This window comes from Pavona decussata, unplaced genomic scaffold, assembly GCF_977016875.1.
Source record: "Pavona decussata unplaced genomic scaffold, jaPavDecu1.1 SCAFFOLD_219, whole genome shotgun sequence".
NCBI lineage: Eukaryota > Metazoa > Cnidaria > Anthozoa > Scleractinia > Agariciidae > Pavona > Pavona decussata.
The window spans coordinates 720,001-739,042 of record NW_028145624.1 but is presented as its reverse complement, the minus strand read 5'-3'; the positions used below and the strand labels follow the sequence as shown (position 1 = coordinate 739,042).

Sequence of the window (19,042 nt, the reverse complement as noted above, 5' to 3'; positions counted from 1 at the left end):
TTACATTTGAACGTAATGGAGCAAACGTAGCTGTAATTTCCTGAGATTATTCCGTTTTTGATTGATCCTGGATCTTTACAAAAAGCTTAAAGAAAAGGAAAATAACAAATTGACCAAGTACATAATCTCAGGCATTTCTCTCGTCAAAGAATAAGACCAACAGGAGTAGCTTTATTTATTTATTTATTCAGTTTATTTTGCCACAAACAAATTACAAACACTTGTTTGTTTTGCCATACGTAAAAACACAAATGGCGTGGAAACCTCGAGGAAACCACGGGGCTTATTAAAACAACTAGTAAAAAAGAGAAAAAAGGAGAAAACGTTAGATAACAACTGCTAAAAAATTGGAAACATGTAATAAAGAAGTCGTTTTTTGAAAGAGACAAGAGATGAAGCACTAGTTATCCAACGATCAAGTGAATTAAAAAACTTAAGACTTTGATTGAAAATAGAAATAACGTTATTTTTGTTTTACAGTAAGGTCAACGAAAAGAAAATGCACGCCTGGTGTCATAGTTGTAACATTTTTCTAGGTAAGAGAGTGAGGATTCATCAGTATAATTAGGTAAAGCATTGAACAAGTACAAAAATAACGAGACCAACATTCAGAAATAATAACCAACTTTTTTCAGAGAAAAAGATTCATTAGTATTTCATATTTGAAACAAGTTACTTCGATGAGAATGATGTATTATTCAGAAAGTGACACAGGTATACTCGGAAAAAAATCCGAGCTCTGCTATCAGGAGTCGAACCTAAGACCTTCCGATTACTAGTTTTGATGCTCTACCACTGAGCTACAGGAGACTCGTGGGAGCTAATTAAGGCCATTAAACTAGGTTCATGGGACAAACATCCTGCGTAATGCTATGATTGGAACATCCTGTGTGGCATATGCGCAATGGAAATAATGTGATGGAATATTTTAAGCCTGGTGAATTAATGACAATGATGTATTATTCAGAAAGTGACACAGGCATACAAGGAAAAAAATCCGAGTCCTCCTATCAGGAGTCGTAACCTAAGTTACTTCAACTTCACATTTATTCCATCGCGCATACGCCACACGTTGACATTCAAATCCTAGGAATGTGCAGGATGTTTGTCCCATGAACCTAGTTTAATGGCCTTAGCTACCACGAGTCTCCTGTAGCTCAGTGTTAGGGCATCCGAACTAGTAGTAATCGGAAGACTCCTAATATAGGAGCACTCGGAATTCTTTTCCCCAGGTTTGCTTGTGTCACTTTGAATAATACATCTTTCCCAGTTGTAATGATGTTGGTGCTCTTGATGATGATGACAACTTAAGAAAACTTGTTCCATCAATCAATCAATCAATCAATCAATCAATCAATCAATCAATCAATTAGTCAATCAATAGTTCTGCTGGAAAGGGCGGGGGAATCGAACGAACGAATGAATGAATGAACGAACGAACGAACGAACGAACGAACGAACGAACGAACGAACGAACGAACGAACGAACGAACGAAACGAACGAACGAACGAACGAACGAACGAACGAATGAATGAATGAACGAACGAACGAACGAACGAACGAACGAACGAATGAATGAATGAATGAATTTTGCTCGTACTGCGTCATGTAAAAGCTGTATTTAAGTTTAAGTAAACATTATCTTGCTACTCTATAATCCGAATCGAAATGAACATCCTACCTACCTACCTACCTACCTACCTACCTACCTACCTAGGAGGAAGTACCAGAGCCTTGTAGACAACGCAGTGCTAATTCAATGCCTCTACAATCCTACAATGAAAAGTATACAGTTGACTTCGTCATCTATGCTGATGTTGGATAATGTACAGCCCAAATAAGTGAAACTCTCAACAGTTAAGCCGTGTGTGGTGAAGCTTTTCGGGAGCAGGCTGGTGCTTGATTTCAGTCCTTTTGGGGCAGATGGTAACGCCACCGTTGTCAAAAGTTACACAGAACCTTACCCCGGTGGTCTTGCGCACTGGTGGTGTGTCATACACAGTCATGTTTAGGTTCCTGTCTGCCTGTCAGTCTTGTAGTTAATCTTGAGGTCTGTCTCACATTTAAAGAAGGTATCAAACACAGTGTCGGGACCAGCATAAAGCTCTGCTTAACTCCAATGGCCTCAAATGTTTAACCGCCGTCCATCAGAAAAACCATCACTCCATCGTGGGACAGGCCAGTGATAGTGATAAACCTATCAAAGCATCCGAATTTTGTCATACTTTTCCTTTAGCTATTGAAGGTATCCAGGATCTTAGTGAGATTCACGACGGAGATACACAGGTCCCTCTTCTGTTCGCCTGTTCTAAAGATACCTCGTAGGAATGTCATGACTATTGTCCACGGACTGTTTCGGAGTAGGTTTTGCTCTAGATGGTCGATCCGGTGGTTGGGAAAACTCTGGACAGTATTACCAGCTACTGAAAGCAACGACATGTCTCGGTGGGCTCAGAGGACTGACAGGTTCGTTTCCGTTGATAAAGGTGGGCTACGGAGAAACCCTTTAACCCCTGGGGGTTGACTATCGGCTACATGTCCCATATCTACTTGACGATGTCAACCATTTTTTATTTTAACTTATTCTGAGTGGTTCTACCAGACTGGTATACTTTAGCAGGGCTGGTATTGGCAGTAGAAGCATTACCATTGGTCAACTGATTCGCAGTTGATTGGCACTTGTTACGTTCAGTGGCTCTATCATTTATTGAAGAGGGCTGATTCAGCGCAGGGTTAAAAGTGTTCGGTTCATCTGTCCAGCGTGGTCCAATATGATCTAAATGAGGATTTTCATGGTCGCGTACTTGAATTTTGTGTGTGTTAACGGGCGTGAATTTACGTGTGTTAACACAATATACAAAATGCATGGATGGGTTGCGTCTGCGGAAAAAAGTGAACCTGCTTCAACTTTTTCTGCAGACATAATATCACCGTACGTTTTCTCTGTTGTGATCATCAAAGTTACGCCACGTAAGATCACACAAGTCACAAGCGTAAAATTAACCGACAGTGTAATCCATCTTAAGGAGGGATAAGCATCCGGCCAGGGCCCGCTTGTTCGAAAACTGATTAACGCTAATCCCCGATTAGAAATTAACCACGGTTCTTATCTCGCTCGTTAAAAATGTTTTAAAAAACTAATTTGGGGTTAATGGTAAAGAAAAGTTGTAAGTCATAACTTACAGACAAAAATCTTTGGAGGAATTTTATTGATTATTAATTAAAGTTGAGTCAAAGTTCCCTTTAATCCGGGATTAAGTTTATTGGGCTTCGAACAACCGGGCCCTAGCGATTGTGGAATGGATCCAAAACGGCCTCCAGGAGATCAACACCACCCCAAGCGTTGTTCATAGGCACCGCCCTTAAGTTAGTTTCTGCTTCTGCTTTGTTACTGAACCAGGTACATTGATTAGTGGAGAGTGCTTCCTTGGTGGCAGGGTGCTATTATGTTGTCTAATTAGATTGCTTGTTACCAACTGGTTCCACCTTTGGATGCGCTCTTCTGACGCGTAAACTAACTAAAAATACGTGACTCGCAAAACCTCGCGAAGCTGGGGCTGGGTGGAAAACCCTCTTTACTCGTACTGTAGCATCAAATGAGGAGATTACGTAAAAGGGGCATAGGATTTTTTTTATGAGCATGGTCTTTTCGTAGTTCCACAGGCTAGTTTGCGGTTAAAAATCTATTTCTGACGCGATGTAATGTACAACGGGCGTGCAGCGCTGCCGTGTTCGATGAATTTATTTCCCACGGAAAAAAACGTGTAATTTCTTCAATGCAATCTTTCACAAAAAATATTTCTAAAAGAACGGGAAAAGATTCTGGAGAGATAGTTCTGTATCCAGTGAATAATGATGAACATTGCAGTTGAAATTTGATCATGCACGCATATTTTTTCCGATGTATGCAAATTTTTTCAGACGACGCCAGACAGTCTGACGTCATTCATGCTTTGTTTGCGCACTGTTGCCAGGCAACAGCACGGACACCTTCACGGAAATATATTTATAAACATACATATATATAAATATATGTTCGGCTCGAATTCGCACGGCTTAGCGGCCTTCGGCGGGCCTTCGGCCCGACAAATTTATTAACCTCGCTTCACGAGGAATTAGAACATGTCATTTTTAAATATAACATAAGGCTGGATATGAGCATTTTCTCATACACACGGAGCAACAACAAGTTACCAATTCGTCTTAAGTGAGTATGTAAGACTGGACTCAAAAAAGGTTTTGAGCTTAGATTTGGTTTTCAGAGAAAAAGGGTGTGATTTAAGCACCACAATTAAAGGGGATATCACCATTAAAAATCAAGGCCACAAAATTAGTTAACATTTCTGTCAATCTGAGATATGTGACGCTTTTGGAAGTGCTGCAACACCTAAAGCTTGAGGTAATTTTTGACTGGATAATGTAAATCAAGATTTAACCAAAATAGCCTATAGTGAACAACTGGAGACGAGAAATATACAACAAGTCCGCTCACAACTGTGTTCCAACCAATTCAAAGGTGTCAAGGTAACCACTCGACCACGCTGTAACCTTACTATGTGAAAAGTAATACTGTTTGAATTTCTTGGTGAATGCTATATAATGCTTTGCAGTTCTCGTGATGTTCGGTTAATAATTCTGTTATTACCTTTGCACTGGGGTGCGCTGTCACTCCACAGTCCACCATTGCACGTTATTGTTTTACTCCCCAATAGGTCGTAATTTTGATTGCACTCAAATGCAACCATTTTGCCATCCTGAAAATCATTATTCAGACGTCTGCCATGTGCTGGTGCACCGGGATCTGGACACACAGCTGAATTATAATAAAATAATCAGAATTAGTATGAGTACATTGTACTAAAATAAAGTAGTTCACGATTTCTAAGACGAGGGGAGTAAATGAGTACCACATAGCAAACACAATGCCCTACCTTTTTCCGAAGTACTTTTGTTCATAAATACTGTTAAAAAGCGACCACCAAACAAACAGCAATTTTATATGTCCGTTTTATCGGAATATAAATTTCTAGAGTTTTTTGTAATGTTTAAAACACGAGCAGCAGTGTTTTATTGGGATTTAACCACGAGGCGCAGCCGACGGAGTTGTTTTAGACCCGATAAAACACGTGCTGCGAGTTTTTTGAACGGATTCAAAAACATTCCTGGAAAAGCGTGTGTCAAGAGAGTTCATAACAATGATGCTTTTGTGAACGTTGGAAATTAGCATACGAGAAAAACATTAAACACCGCATACTAATAAGGAGAAGGTTTTATCGGATATAAAACCACTGCACATGATGTTTTATCAACCATTTGATAGGTCAGTGGGTTTATAAATTAGTAATAAGTTTTGGAATTTTCGGTAGAACATGAGCCCGGTAGGCGGGACGAATTTTGTCTTCTGTTCATATGGGAAATTTAATCCCGGTTACCAAGGTTAAAAAATGTCCAAAAGGCCCCCCCCAAAAATACCCGTGGAACCGCCTTTTGACTTGTCAGCGACCTTAAAAGCCATGCGCAGTTGAAAACGGAGTGTTCACATGGGAAAAGGAGTGTTCATATGGGAAAATTTTCCAGCTCGGTTACCAAGATCTCGGCCGCAAAAACCGAGATCTCCGGCGGACCGGGCCAGCCCGACTTCTCATATGAACACATCCAAATTCTTGTAAAGAAAAGAGTAACGAGGCGAGATCTCGGAAACCGAGCCAGCCCGGTCGACCGGACTCATATGAAGAGGCCTCAAAGGAATTCAATATATGACAGTAAAACATAGAGAATATATAACACCTCCCAAACTTCCTCCTTTGAGGTGCACAAAATTAGACGAATTATGTCAATATTCAAAATGACAAAGCAACAACAATTTATTTTGAATGATTTGTTTACAATTTTATGCTTAGATTATGATATATATAACGGGTCATCCAACCTAGATGAAATTCGACTAGCTGACAAAGATTTCACTTAGTAATTAAGAGCGATAGTGTGTAAGATTCGAACTTTGGCCTGCGACTGCATGTCACTGATTTCGCTCCTACTTGGCATGTGAACTGTTTTATGGGTTCTAACCACGAAATGGTTGATTTTAAGTTTCAATTATTTTTACTTTGCAAAAAACCGAGAAGGCCGGTTTCAAGTGGCCTCACCAGTCTGCCATGTTGCCGAATCATAGGAATTCTTGTGAATTCAATTCTTCGCTGGTTAACTGGGCAACTCGGTAAAGTTTTATACAGATGTAAAGAGCTATCCTTCCTTTATGTATTTGTGTAAGTCAATTCAAAAGATGCGTAGTTTGAGCGACGATCTGCTAAGAGATGCGAGGGTTCGAACGAAAGTTCTTAATTCTTGCAACTGAGTCGGGCTTGAAAAAGTCCACACGTTTAAGTCTAACATGACTCACCGTATGCGTGGAAAGCTTTGTGTAGTTCAGCAGATTGTGCATCATACAGCGATTAAGCGTTTAGTGCCTGCAAATACTTTGTTAGTTCTATTTAAGAGCTTTATATTATCGCATTTTGAGTTTTGCAATTCTTTACTTATTGGTATAGGTAGAACTCTTTTAAAATAAGAAATTGGAAAATGTTTATTAATATGATTTAAGAACAATATTGAACATGGGAAAAAGTACTAATTATATGTCAATTCTTAAGACAGTGGGCATGAATACACTTGAACATAGGACGTTTAGAAAAATCTCTGATATTTTTTTTAAATACTTTAAGGAGAATGGTCCACGTTATATAGCCAATTTATTCAAACCCCAAGTTACACCATACAATCTTAGGAGTAGTGGGCTAAAAGTAGAACAAAATTCATATTGTAGTAAATTTTTTCGTGGTTTGTATACGTATACTGTTCCTCGTATTTGGAACCAGCCACCATCAATTGTAAAGAACACACCAAATAATGTGTCATCTTTTCACAGACATTAAATTAGTGGTATGTTACCGGCTGCCAATGCAGCAATTGTCTTTGATTTATTAAGATATATGTAGCCTTCACTTTTTTTATATTTGATTTGTTCTTCCCCCTTTTTTTTTTCTAATTCTTAGTTTGTAGCACGGGACGTGTTTCCTCCAATGAGAGCGCGCGGAAATGAATCGGTGGGTTATTCAACATTCAAAAAGTATGGGTTACAAAAAGATAATTACAGGACTAACCAACAAATAGCACCTACTAGTCTTGGCGGGTCAGTCGAAAATGGGTACAAATTAGACAAATAAATAAACAAATTAATTAATTAACTATTTAATTAATAAGAGGAAAAGCTGAAAGGTCCGTCCCTTAGGAGGCGCCAGGGGCATTTTCTATTATTATTCCTAGCAGTAATCATAGATTATAGAGTGCGTTCGACACCTTAAATTGAACAAATTTGGCAAACGTGTGCACCCTTTCATGTACGTTTCAATTTGAATATTTGTTGTTACTTTTTTTTATCTGGCTTTTTCTGTATATTACCCAAAACTAGCATCTTAATAAAGCAAAATTAATGACTGTGTGATCGGAAAAACGTTTCGTCCAATTTCTGTGGAATTGTTGAACAAACGGAGAGAAATGTCCTTTGTCCTATTGCAGCCCCAAGTTGCGCAATTGTACGGCCTGGGCGAAACATTTGCAATAAACGTAGCTGAGTTTAAAATTTCAGCAGCTACGTTGTTGAACTTGAAAATATTAAATAGAAAGTATTTTCGGTCCGCCTGTTGCGTGACACTGTCCAACTTTAAAATACAGTAGCGCAAATCAATTTTCGGTAAAACGCTTTCAATCTTTGAGAAAAATGAGACTTACAGGCCAGCATACTATTTTGGTCTTCTACTCAAAAGGTATTTTACCAAAATGCTGCGAAACATACGCGACTATAAAGCCGCAAAAATGTCGAACTGATAGCGAATTAACCGCTGATAAAACGATCTGCTCTTTGAACAACTGGCGCCTGATGTCAGTTTCTGATGCGTGTATATTTCAGATATTTTTGTATTTCGATTTTAGACTGACGTAAATCTCTTATTGAAACCTCGTAAAGAGCGTAAGCTCATACCGAGACAAAACTGTTACCGTTTTGTGTTTCGTAACTTAGCCCCGGCTTGCATCGATGTTAAGAGAATCTCGTTGGCAGATTGAAAGCCGGGTCTGAAAGAATTGACGAATCCTTTGAACTTGAGTTGTGTGACACGAAGTCTGCTAATGTACGGTGCGATCGACATCAGTGCTTGTTTTGTCTGATTTAGCGTGCACGGCAACATCTTCTTTATCGATGTGGATTTGCTCTTCTGATGCGTTAACAAATTAGAATCTGTCATTTTTTTTTAATATAACATAAACCTGCAAATGAACATTTTCTCATACACAGGGAGCAGCCACAAGTTACCAATTCGTCTTAAGTGAGCATGTGAGACTGGACTCAAAAACGTTTTTGAGCTTAGATTTGGCTTTCAGAGAAAAAGGGTGTGATTTAAGCACCACAATTAAAGGGGATATTACCATTAAAAACCAAGGCCACAAAATTAATTAACATTTTCTTTCAATCTGAGAAATGCTAAGCTTTTGGCAGTGCTGCCACACCTAAACAAAGCAAACGATGAAAGCTTGAGGTAATTTTTGACTGGATAATGTAAATCAAGATTTAACCAAAATGGCCTATCGTGAACAACTGGAGACGAGAATTATACAACAAGTCCGCTCATAACTGTGTTCCAAAAATATTAATTCAAAGGTATCAAGGTGACCACTCGACCACGCTGCAACCTTACTATGTGAAAAGTAATACTGTTGAAATTTCTTGGTGAATACTATATAATGTTTTGCAGTTCTCGTGATGTTCGGTTAATTATTCTGTTATTTACCTTTGCATTGGGGTGTCCTGCCACTCCACAGTCCACCATTGCACGTTATTGTTTTACTCCCCAATAGGTTGTAATTTTGATTGCACTCAAATGCAACCAATCTGCCATCTTGAAAATCATTATTCAGACGTCTGCCATGCGCTGGTGCACCGGGATCTGGACACACAGCTGAATTATAATAAAATAATCAGAAATTAGTATGAGTACATTGTACTAAAATAAACTAGTTCACGATTTCTAAAACGAGGGGAGTAAATGAGTACCACATAGCAAACACCGTTAAAAAGCGACCACCAAACAAACAGCAATTTTATATGTCCGTTTCATCGGAATATAAATTTCTAGAGTTGTTTGTAATGTTTTTAAACACGAGCAGCAGTGTTTTATTGGGATTTAAAACCAGGAGGCGCAGCCGAGTGGTTTAAGACCCGATAAAACACGTGCTGCGAGTTTTTTGAACGGATTCAAAAATATTCCTGGAAAAGCGTGTGTCAAGAGAGTTCATAACATTGATGCTTTTGTGAACGTTGGAAATTAGCATACTAATAAGGAGGAGGTTTTAACGGATATAAAACCACTGCACATGATGTTTTATCAACCATTTGATAGGTCAGTGGGCTTATGAATTATTAATAAGTTTTGGAATTTTCGGTAGAACATGAGCCCGGTAGGCGGGACGAATTTTGTCTTCTGTTCATATGGGAAATTTAATCCCGGCTACCAAGGTTAAAAAAATGTCCAAAAGGCCCCCCCGAAATACCCGTGGAACCGCCTTTTGACTTGTCAGCGACCTAACAAGCCATGCGGAGTGTTCATATGGAAAAATTTTCTAGCTCGGTTACCGAGATCTCGGTCGCAAATACCGAGATCTCCGGCGGACCGGGCCAGCCCGACTTCTCATATGAACACATCCAAATTCTTGTTAAAAAAAGGGCAACGAGGCGAGATCTCGGAAACCGAGCCAGCCCGGTGGACCGGACTCATATGAAGGGGCCCTAAGGGAATTCAATATATGACAGTAAAACATAGAGAATATATAACACCTCCCAAACTTCCTCCTTTGAGGTGCACAAAATTAGACGAATTATGTCAATATTCAAAATGACAAAGCAACAACAATTTATTTTGTATGATTTGTTTTTAATTTTATGCTTAGATTATGATATATATAACGAGTCATCCAAACTAGATGAAATTCGACTAGCTGACAAAGATTTCACTTAGTAATTAAGAGCGATAGTGTGTAAGATACGAACTTTGGCCTGCGACTGCATTTCACTGATTTCGCTCATATTTAGCATGTGAACTTCTTTATGGGTTCTAACCACGAAATGTATGATTTAAAGTTTCAATTATTTTTACTTTGCAAAAAACCGAGAAGGCTGGTTTCAAGTGGCCTCACCAGTCTGCCATGTTGCCGAATCATAGGAATTCTTGTGAATTCAATTCTTCGCTGGTTAACTGGGCAACTCGGTAAAGTTTTATACAGATGTAAAGAGCTATCCTTCCTTTATGTATTTGTGCAAGTCAATTCAAAAGATGCGTAGTTTGAGCGACGATCTGCTAAGAGATTCGAGGTTTCGAACGAAAGTTCTTTATTCCTGCAACTGAGTCGGGCTTGAGAAAGTCCACACGTTTAAGTCTAACATGACTGACTCACCGTATGCGTGGAAGGCTTTGTGTAGTTCAGCAGATTGTGCATCATACAGCGATTAAGCGTTTAGTGCCTGCAAATACTTTGTTAGTTCTATTTAAGAGCTTTATATTATCGCATTTTGAGTTTTGCAATTCTTTACTTATTGGTATAGGTAGAACTCTTTTAAAATAAGAAATTGGAAGATGTTTATTTATGGTTTAAGAACAATGTTGAACATGGGAAAAAGTACTAATTATATGTCAATTCTTAAGACAGTGGGCATGAATACACTTGAACATAGGACGTTAAGAAAAATCTCTGATATTTTTTTTAAATACTTTAAGGAGAATGGTCCACGTTATATAGCCAATTTATTCAAACCCCAAGTTACAGCATACAATCTTAGGAGTAGTGGGCTAAAAGTAGAACAAAATTCAAATTGTAGTCGATTTTTTCATGGTTCGTATACGTATACTGTTCCTCGTATTTGGAACCAGCCACCATCAATTGTAAAGAACACACCAGATAATGTGTCATCTTTTCACAGACATTTAAATTAGTGGTATGTTACCGGCTGCCAATGCAGCAATTGTCTTTGATTTATTAAGATATATGTAGCCTTCAACTTTTTTTATATTTGATTTGTTCTTCCCTTTTTTTATTTTTTGCTTATTCTTAGTTTGTACCACTTGACGTGTTTCCTCCAATGAGAGCGCGCGGAAATTAATCGGTGGGTTATTTAACATTCAAAAATTATGGGTCACAAAAAGATAATTACAGGACTAACCAACAAATAGCACCTACTAGTCTTGGCGGGTCAGTCGAAAATGGGTACAAATTAGACAAATAAATAAACAAATTAATTAATTAATTAACTATTTAATTAATAAGAGGAAAAGCTGAAAGGTCCGTCCCTTAGGAGGCGCCAGGGGCATTTTTGCCAACGAGTCACCCTCGCGAGGACGCGAGGGTGACGAGGCGGCAGCGTTATAAAGCCGACGCGCGAGTTAGTTTTGGTACAGGCAGAAAAAATCTCGAATGAAAATGTAAGCAAAAGGTTATGTAAGAGTGACATCATCGGTGATTGTTTTCGAGCTAGCCAATGGCATCGCGGTATTTTTTATCTAAACCAATCAGGAGTATCATGATCGGTGAGCGCTAGTACCCAGATTCTTCTTACACAAGCGCGAACAATATGGCGGCCGAAGATTTGGATAAGAATAGCAGTGTTTATACGTCTTACTGTATCAGGATGGTGTAAAAAAATAGCAAAGATCTTTTTAAGCGCTAGGAAACTTTGCAGAAGTTTTCACGTTTAGGAGCAATCGAATTTTTCCTACGCGCCATCTTATTTTTCGATCCTGCGCGACTGTGTGGAAATGTTCCGCTCTAATGGCAGATTTGTTGCTCCGTTGGTGGACGGCGAAAGTTCCGACGGCTCTGTCAATCGAGGAGGTAAGAGAATTCAAATCTTAACTGTTTGTAGTGTGTTTTGTTTTCTGAGGAGGGAGCAATTTTCTTAAAGTAACCTTTAATCTTTAATCATGATAATATTCAAATTGCAAGCTAATACGGACAATAGTAGGCCAGCGAGTGTCGTTATATGTGAATTCATGTGGTCGGTAACATGATATGCACAAAAAGATATCATTCCAAACTGATACACTGCGGACCAACACGAGTCCTTAATTATAGGGATTTACAAAATATTTTAGATTTCATCGTTTTCTAGTCAAATTGAGCGGTTTTTTTTTTTTGTTGATGTTTAGGTTCTGTTTGAGGGAGATGCACATTGGAGATGTTTGAATACAGGAGAAATGTTTCAAGTCAATTGCAAGATAGCTTTGTGCCATTCTCCTATTTTCTCTTAAATACCGTACTTGTGGCTCATTAATTCAATAAATTGGATTGAAAAGCTCATTTTTATTGTAAAATTCTGTTATTCCTAGGTTGATAGCTATTCTTGTACACATTAAAGTTGTTTATTTTGGTTTTTGTATAAACACAAACAGGTAATGCAAGGGCCGCAGATGTTTCACCTCTAATCTACCTCACAAGTTTAGTCCTTATACACATTCTAAACAACAAAGAATAGCATGAGAGTTTTGCAATGCTTTATTAAACAATGATTCAGTTTGAAAACTGAACTGGTTTATAGTCTGGTAACTTCTTAATTTTCATTCCGCACGCAACTGTGACAGTTTTTACTCGTTGGCACTCTACCGGCAGGTATTATTATTTCTAGCAGTAATCATAGATTATAGAGTGCGTTCGACACCTTAAATTGAACAAATTTGGCAAAAGTGTGCACCCTTTCATGTACGTCTCAAATTGAATATTTGTTGTTACTTTTTTACATCTGGCTTTTTCTGTATATTACACAAAACTAGCATCTTAATATAGCAAAATTAATAACTGTGTGATCGGAAAAACGTTTCGTCCAATTTCTGTGGAATTGTTGAACAAATGGAGAGAAATGTAACAAAACAGTGGGAATTACTTTCCTTTGTCCTATTGCAGCCCCAAGTTGCGCAATTGTACGGCCTGGGTGAAACATTTGCAATAAACGTAGCTGAGTTTAAAATTTCAGCAGCTACGTTGTTGAACTTAAAAATATTAAATAGAAAGTATTGTCGGTCCGCCTGTTGCGTGACACAGTCCAACTTTAAAATACAGTAGCGCAAATCATTTTTCGGTAAAACGCTTTTAATCTTTGAGAAAAATGAGACTTACAGGCCAGCATACTATTTTGGTCTTCTACTCAAAAGTAATTTGACCAAAATGCCGCGAAACATACGCGACTATAAAGCCGCAAAAATGTCGAACTGAGAGCGAATTAACCGCTGATAAAACAATCTGCTCTTTGAACAACTGGCACCTGATGTCAGTTTCTGATGCGTGTATATTTCAGATATTTTTGTATTTCGATTTTATACTAACGTAAATCTATTATTGAAACCTCGTAAAGAGCGTAAGCTCATACCGAGACAAAACTGTTACCGTTTTGTGCTTCGTAACTTAGCCCCGGCTTGCGTCGATCTTAAGAGAATCTCGTTGGCAGATTGAAAGCCGGGTCTGAAAGAATTGACGAATCCTTTGAACTCGAGTTGTGTGACACGAAGTCTGCTAATGTACGGTGCGATCGACATCAGTGCTTGTTTTGTCTGATTTAGCACGACAACATCTTTATCGAAGGTGGACAGTTTGAAAACATAACCTCGCAGCAACAACTAGTTGAACGCGAAATCAAAATATCTTATCCCGGGGAACTGAAAATTCACAGAAACAGCTTGCCAAACACGAAAAGACAAACGTGACTCTTTGAAACTCACGAGAGAACAACGTAAAATTTTACTCAGCGTGTTTTACTTACGGTCTTACCGATAGTACACCCGAAGCAAACTTTTAAAGGACTTCACCGAAAACAGAACCCCAACCGTTGGGCCAACGGTTGAAAATGCCGAGGACACACGAATCACTACGCGAGTTAGGGCGTCGAAGTGACGCGTAAGCAAGCGCCTCAGAGCGAGGCAAATGTGTGGCGAAAGGAATCTCAAAAAAACCACCCTTATAATTTGCACAGGATACCCAATAATGCACAGAACAACCAACACAAATTAGGGGAACGCAATTACGATTTTTTTCTATTTCTCGATCAGATCAATCGAGAAAGAAGAAGTCTTTCTCTATGGCATGACGGTCATAAGTATTAAAATTTGAAGAAACTTTTTCCTAATGCTTTAATACAGCTTTTAATTAATTAAATTTAATTGTTTATAACATGTTTATGCCCATGAATAGCAAGAAGAACTGGGCAAACAGAGGGGCAACTAAACAAACCAGACAAGCAAACGAACGAACAAGCGGAACAACGAGCAAACGAACAAACCGGGTGAGAAAACGGATACATGTAGGTGAACGACCGAGTAATCGGCGAAAAGTCTAACGAGCGCCCACTAGCATGAACAAAGGAACGAAACAGCGAGTGAACGAAACAGCGCAACAGTGTGGACACTGGCTATTAAGGACGATAGCATTGAAAAGATCGATTTCGTGATGCATTATTCTGTCGGTCCCAAGGTAGGCTTGTACCGCAGCCTTCTGACTACAAGGGCATGTTCCATACCACTGCGCCACACATGCACGACTTCCCTGGAAGAGATTAATTTTGTGTTTAATTTTGTTTCTGGTGTCTAACATCTGACACCCGTAGCGCTACGATTCTAACAGCCAAATGACTTCGGACTACCAAAGAAGAATACGCGAATGAGCACGGAACACCCTCAGTCATTTCTCAATCGTATTTTCTCCTTCCATTCTGGGCGAAATCCCTGTTGACTTGGACGACAATCCAGATCTGCTTGAGCCTTTCAACACAGCGCTTTCCTTACCAACATAAAAACAATCTAGTGTCCTTTAGGCCATTTAGAACGAACTCCAAAAATCATGTATTTAAATTGAAGGAGGAGACAGTTTGACATTTTCTCTCTGTATCCTTATCTCTGACATTTTCTTCATCAAATGGCAGAACACTTACGAGATTATATTGCATAAAACGGAAATTTTATTCTTTTAATATATAAGTTAATTGACCACCTTGATAAAATTCCAGATTGGATCAGTTCTCAGTCAAATGTTACTGATAAAGTTGACTCTCTCTCTTAGCGATCACTCTCGTAAGCGACCTTCTCCGTTCACCGGTCAAAATCGTGAAAATCCGTTTAAATCCTTTCTCTGTGGAACACTGAACTCAGACTTTGTCAAACGCGATAACCTCTCATAAGCAACAACAGTTTTGTAATCCCAAGGGTGATCGCTTACGAGGGAGTCAACTGTAAGACACATTTCTTAAAAGGCCGTAATAACCACATGGTATAAATCAAAACAAAAATATAATCTATAACCTATAATCTAATCTATATATATATATATATATATATGGTTTGGAACCAGGCTCTACTAACAATATAAAGCAAACATCCGATTTCATTCTTCTGGAATAACATATCTTAAGTTAGTGTCCAACAAGATGAATATATTATATTTCCATCAAACTTAACATCTTACTGCACCTTTCTACAACAGGCAAAACCCCGAACTTTAATTTCCTTTTAGCCAATGGATATTCCGTGAGTTACCGAGAGAATCATAATTACGGCAACAACTAAAGAAACTTTAAAAAAACACAGAAACCGACAGAGTGGATAAAATCCGCCAATCATAACGCACAAAACGACCTTTGGACTCCGATAAGTAAAAGTTCTGTTTTTTTTCTGAGCAGTCTACTACAGTGATCGACGGCAGAAAAAACGTAACCACTGGTTGAATCTTGGGCTTAAGAGTTCACGTGTTATTAAAAGACGCAGTAAAAGCGTAACAACCAAATGGTAATAATTAAATATGGTTTTGAACCATGTTCTATAAAATAATTAATTTTAAAGCAAACCCTTCTGAGATAACATGCTTTTAGTTGGTGTCTAACAAGATAAACAAGTTATATGTACACTAAAATTTAGTAGCTTAAAAGAGTAACAACCGAATGGTATTAATTAAATATGGTTTTGAACCATGTTCTATAACATAATTAATTTTAAAGCAAACCCTTCTGAGATAACATGCTTTTAGTTGGTGTCTAACAAGATAAACAAGTTATATGTACACTAAAATTTAGTAGCTTAAAAGAGTAACAACCGAATGGTATTAATTAAATATGGTTTTGAACCATGCTCTATAAAATATATAATTTAAATTATTATTCCACGATTTTGTCATTTCACCAAATAAGGTCAAGAGAACGCGCAAAATATAAGACCGTAATACACTGTAGTGTCCCGGTTTGACCGGTTTACAACAGAGCGAATACGGACAAAGACATTTCACTGGCTTTCTGTGTTGTTTAGGTCATTCCTACGCGCTATATACTGATGGACAGATAATGCCGGGTGTATTTCACCACTCTTACCAGAAAAGAGGGGCCAAAGTAGCAAAATCTTTTGGTAGTGGAATAATAAATCTCTTATTCGATGGTTTTGCATATAAATGCGCGGACATTTTGCTCATTGCTCGTATTTTTCCTCGACCCTTCGGGACAAGGAAAAATACTACGCAACTCGCAAAATATCTGCTCGTATTATATGTAAAAACCATCGAATAAGATATTTGTAAACCGTTGATATAACATGCCTTTCGTTGGTGTCTAAGAAGATGAATTAGTCATATCTACGCTAAAATTTAGTAGCTTTAGTAAAGAATATCAACCGAATGGTATTAATCAAATATGGTTTTGAACCATGTTCTATAAAATAATTTAAAGCAACAACTTCCGAGATAACATGCCTTTAGGTGGTGTCTTACAAGGTGAGTAGTTATATCTCTGTCAAATTTAGTAGCTTAAAAAGGTAACGACTAAATTGTACTAATCACATTGTAAAAATGTAACTTAAAAATATGGTTGTGATTCACGTTGTGCACAATAATCTACAAACTTGGTTTCATCCTTCTGGAATACTAATTGCAAGTTAAATAGATAAATATTACAGTTGACTCTCTGAGCAACCACTCTCGTTAGCGTAGTCCTGTTCGAATCTTTCCTCGGTCGGACATTGTATTCCAAATCTATCGTACGCGATTGACTATCACAAGCTACCACGTTTTCCTATCCCGGGAATGATCGCTTCGTAGAGAGTCTACTGTAAGTAACATATCTTAAAGAGAGTAACAATCAAATGGCATAAATGAAAACGAGACCTTATATGCCAAGTGGCACGAAGCAGATAAATAACAGGTAACATTAATCATAACAAAACTACAAAATTATGACAAACCTGCCTAAGCGATAAGATCTCGTCAACGAACACTTGGCCATCAAACAGATTTTTTTTCTTTCTTTCAGTCAGTCAAATAATTTATCTTGATTACGGACCTGTTGTAAGAGAGCACCTTTCATAGGCAACAGGCTATTAGGGTTGAGTGTTATTAGAGGAACTACAACGATATGAACAAATCCCGCACTAATGAGCAAACGGGGAAACTGAGACAATCTTCTACTAATACTCGTGATACCTTCTTAGTTAATAAAAGGCAATGGTTATAAATGGAGACTGACAAACTTCTTTCTTCTATGTTTTTGTTAACATTTTTGGCCTTGACCGTGCACAAACCACAATAGATTTTAAAATGTGTTGGAGCAACTGACCAATAGAAACGTTCCTGGTAAGATATTCAACTGTAGTGTGAACGTTAAAACAAAGGATTGTGCACGGCCGCGGCCCTTCCCACATAAATTGCAGCACTATTGTTGTCGTGGCAAGGTATCATAATCAGTCCCTCAATTAACTATGATTAACTGAAGGTCGGGTAGATCTGCCAACTGTTTGAGCTGCGAAATAATTTCTTTGTTACAAAAATTCTGTCATGAAGCGTTCTTCGCGTGTGTGTTTTGTTTCCTGCCACTCGATGGGACTCTTGGGGTGGCTACGACTGTAAAAGAAAGTAGAGATTTTTTTAGCCACGTTTCATTTTAATTAAGCATCTATTATCTTTCTCTGCTTAGAGCGAGGACACATTAAGAACAGCAGCACGGAAACGTACTACTCAATAGCTTTCAATTAAATCGACAGACTCAACCACATCATAGCAATACATTAAAATAACTTTATTTAAACACGACGAAAGTTAAAGCGACAACAGTTGGGGATTGTGTTTTATCTTACTAAATTATTTAAGTATATACAAGTAAAATTGAAACGTTACTTAAGATACTCAAGTCAGTAATACGTGAAATTGTTCTGTTAGTTTCTCATCGTTTCCGACAGTGAGCTTGCATAAAAGTCTACGTTTCAATTTGAGTCCCTTGTCCCATAAGTAAACTTACGAAAGTCTGAAGTTCCATTCGGGAATGGGTGGCGATACTAGTAGTCTCTTTATACCATGGACATAGGGTTGCCCTCTAACAATTGTGTTTTACCGGGTTCATGAAAACGTAACCTAAAAATGACTAAAGGGGTACAGCCTAAGCTTAACAATGGCACGCTTTGAACGCCAACACAATAAGCGGTTAAATTTATTCACTAGAACAAGTTAATACATTTACGAATTCACAATATGACCAGCTCCCAGTTGGCTTGATAGCTCAGTTGGCAGAGCACTGCACCGGCATCGCAGAGGTCATGGGTTCGAATCCCGTTCAAGCCTGAATTTTTTCCAGGCTTTCTTTTCGCAACTGCTTAGGTTGCGTATACACTCGATTGCAAAAACGTTGACACCTAAAAAGCAAAAACCGTGAACGATGAGACCCAACAGATTTGTGGGTAGTGTGTAAATAATAACCTCATTTCCATAATCAATAATTTACCATTCTCATTTTTTGCAATAAAAAATACAGTGCTGACTTAATTCATCCGAATAATTTTCTACCAAATACTGCTCAAGTTCATTGCCTGTGTTGAACTTAGGCAAATCGAGAATTGTATATCACTCAAATTGACCCTTGTTGGCCAACTTGGACACTTTAAGGAAAGCTTGGACAGTTTCCATCATTCACCACGTGCAACTAATTTTGGT

At 38.3% G+C, this 19,042-nt stretch overlaps 1 protein-coding gene across 5 annotated transcripts in view; it reads right to left on the bottom strand.

Annotated features, from left to right (window-relative positions):
- LOC146459388 (proprotein convertase subtilisin/kexin type 6-like) overlaps window positions 1–19,042 on the bottom strand; it is a 67,218-nt gene that overhangs the window by 5,981 nt on the left and 42,195 nt on the right. For 3 of the 5 annotated variants that reach the window (XM_085089603.1, XM_085089604.1, XM_085089605.1), the window contains one exon: window positions 15,022–17,959. In XM_085089603.1, the coding sequence (XP_084945729.1) occupies window positions 17,878–17,959 (82 nt within the window). In that variant the 3' untranslated portion in view covers window positions 15,022–17,877. Of the gene's footprint in view, window positions 1–4,646; window positions 4,815–8,844; window positions 9,013–15,021; window positions 17,960–19,042 lie in introns of those variants that run through there. The other 2 variants (XM_085089600.1, XM_085089601.1) reach the window with 2 other exon arrangements.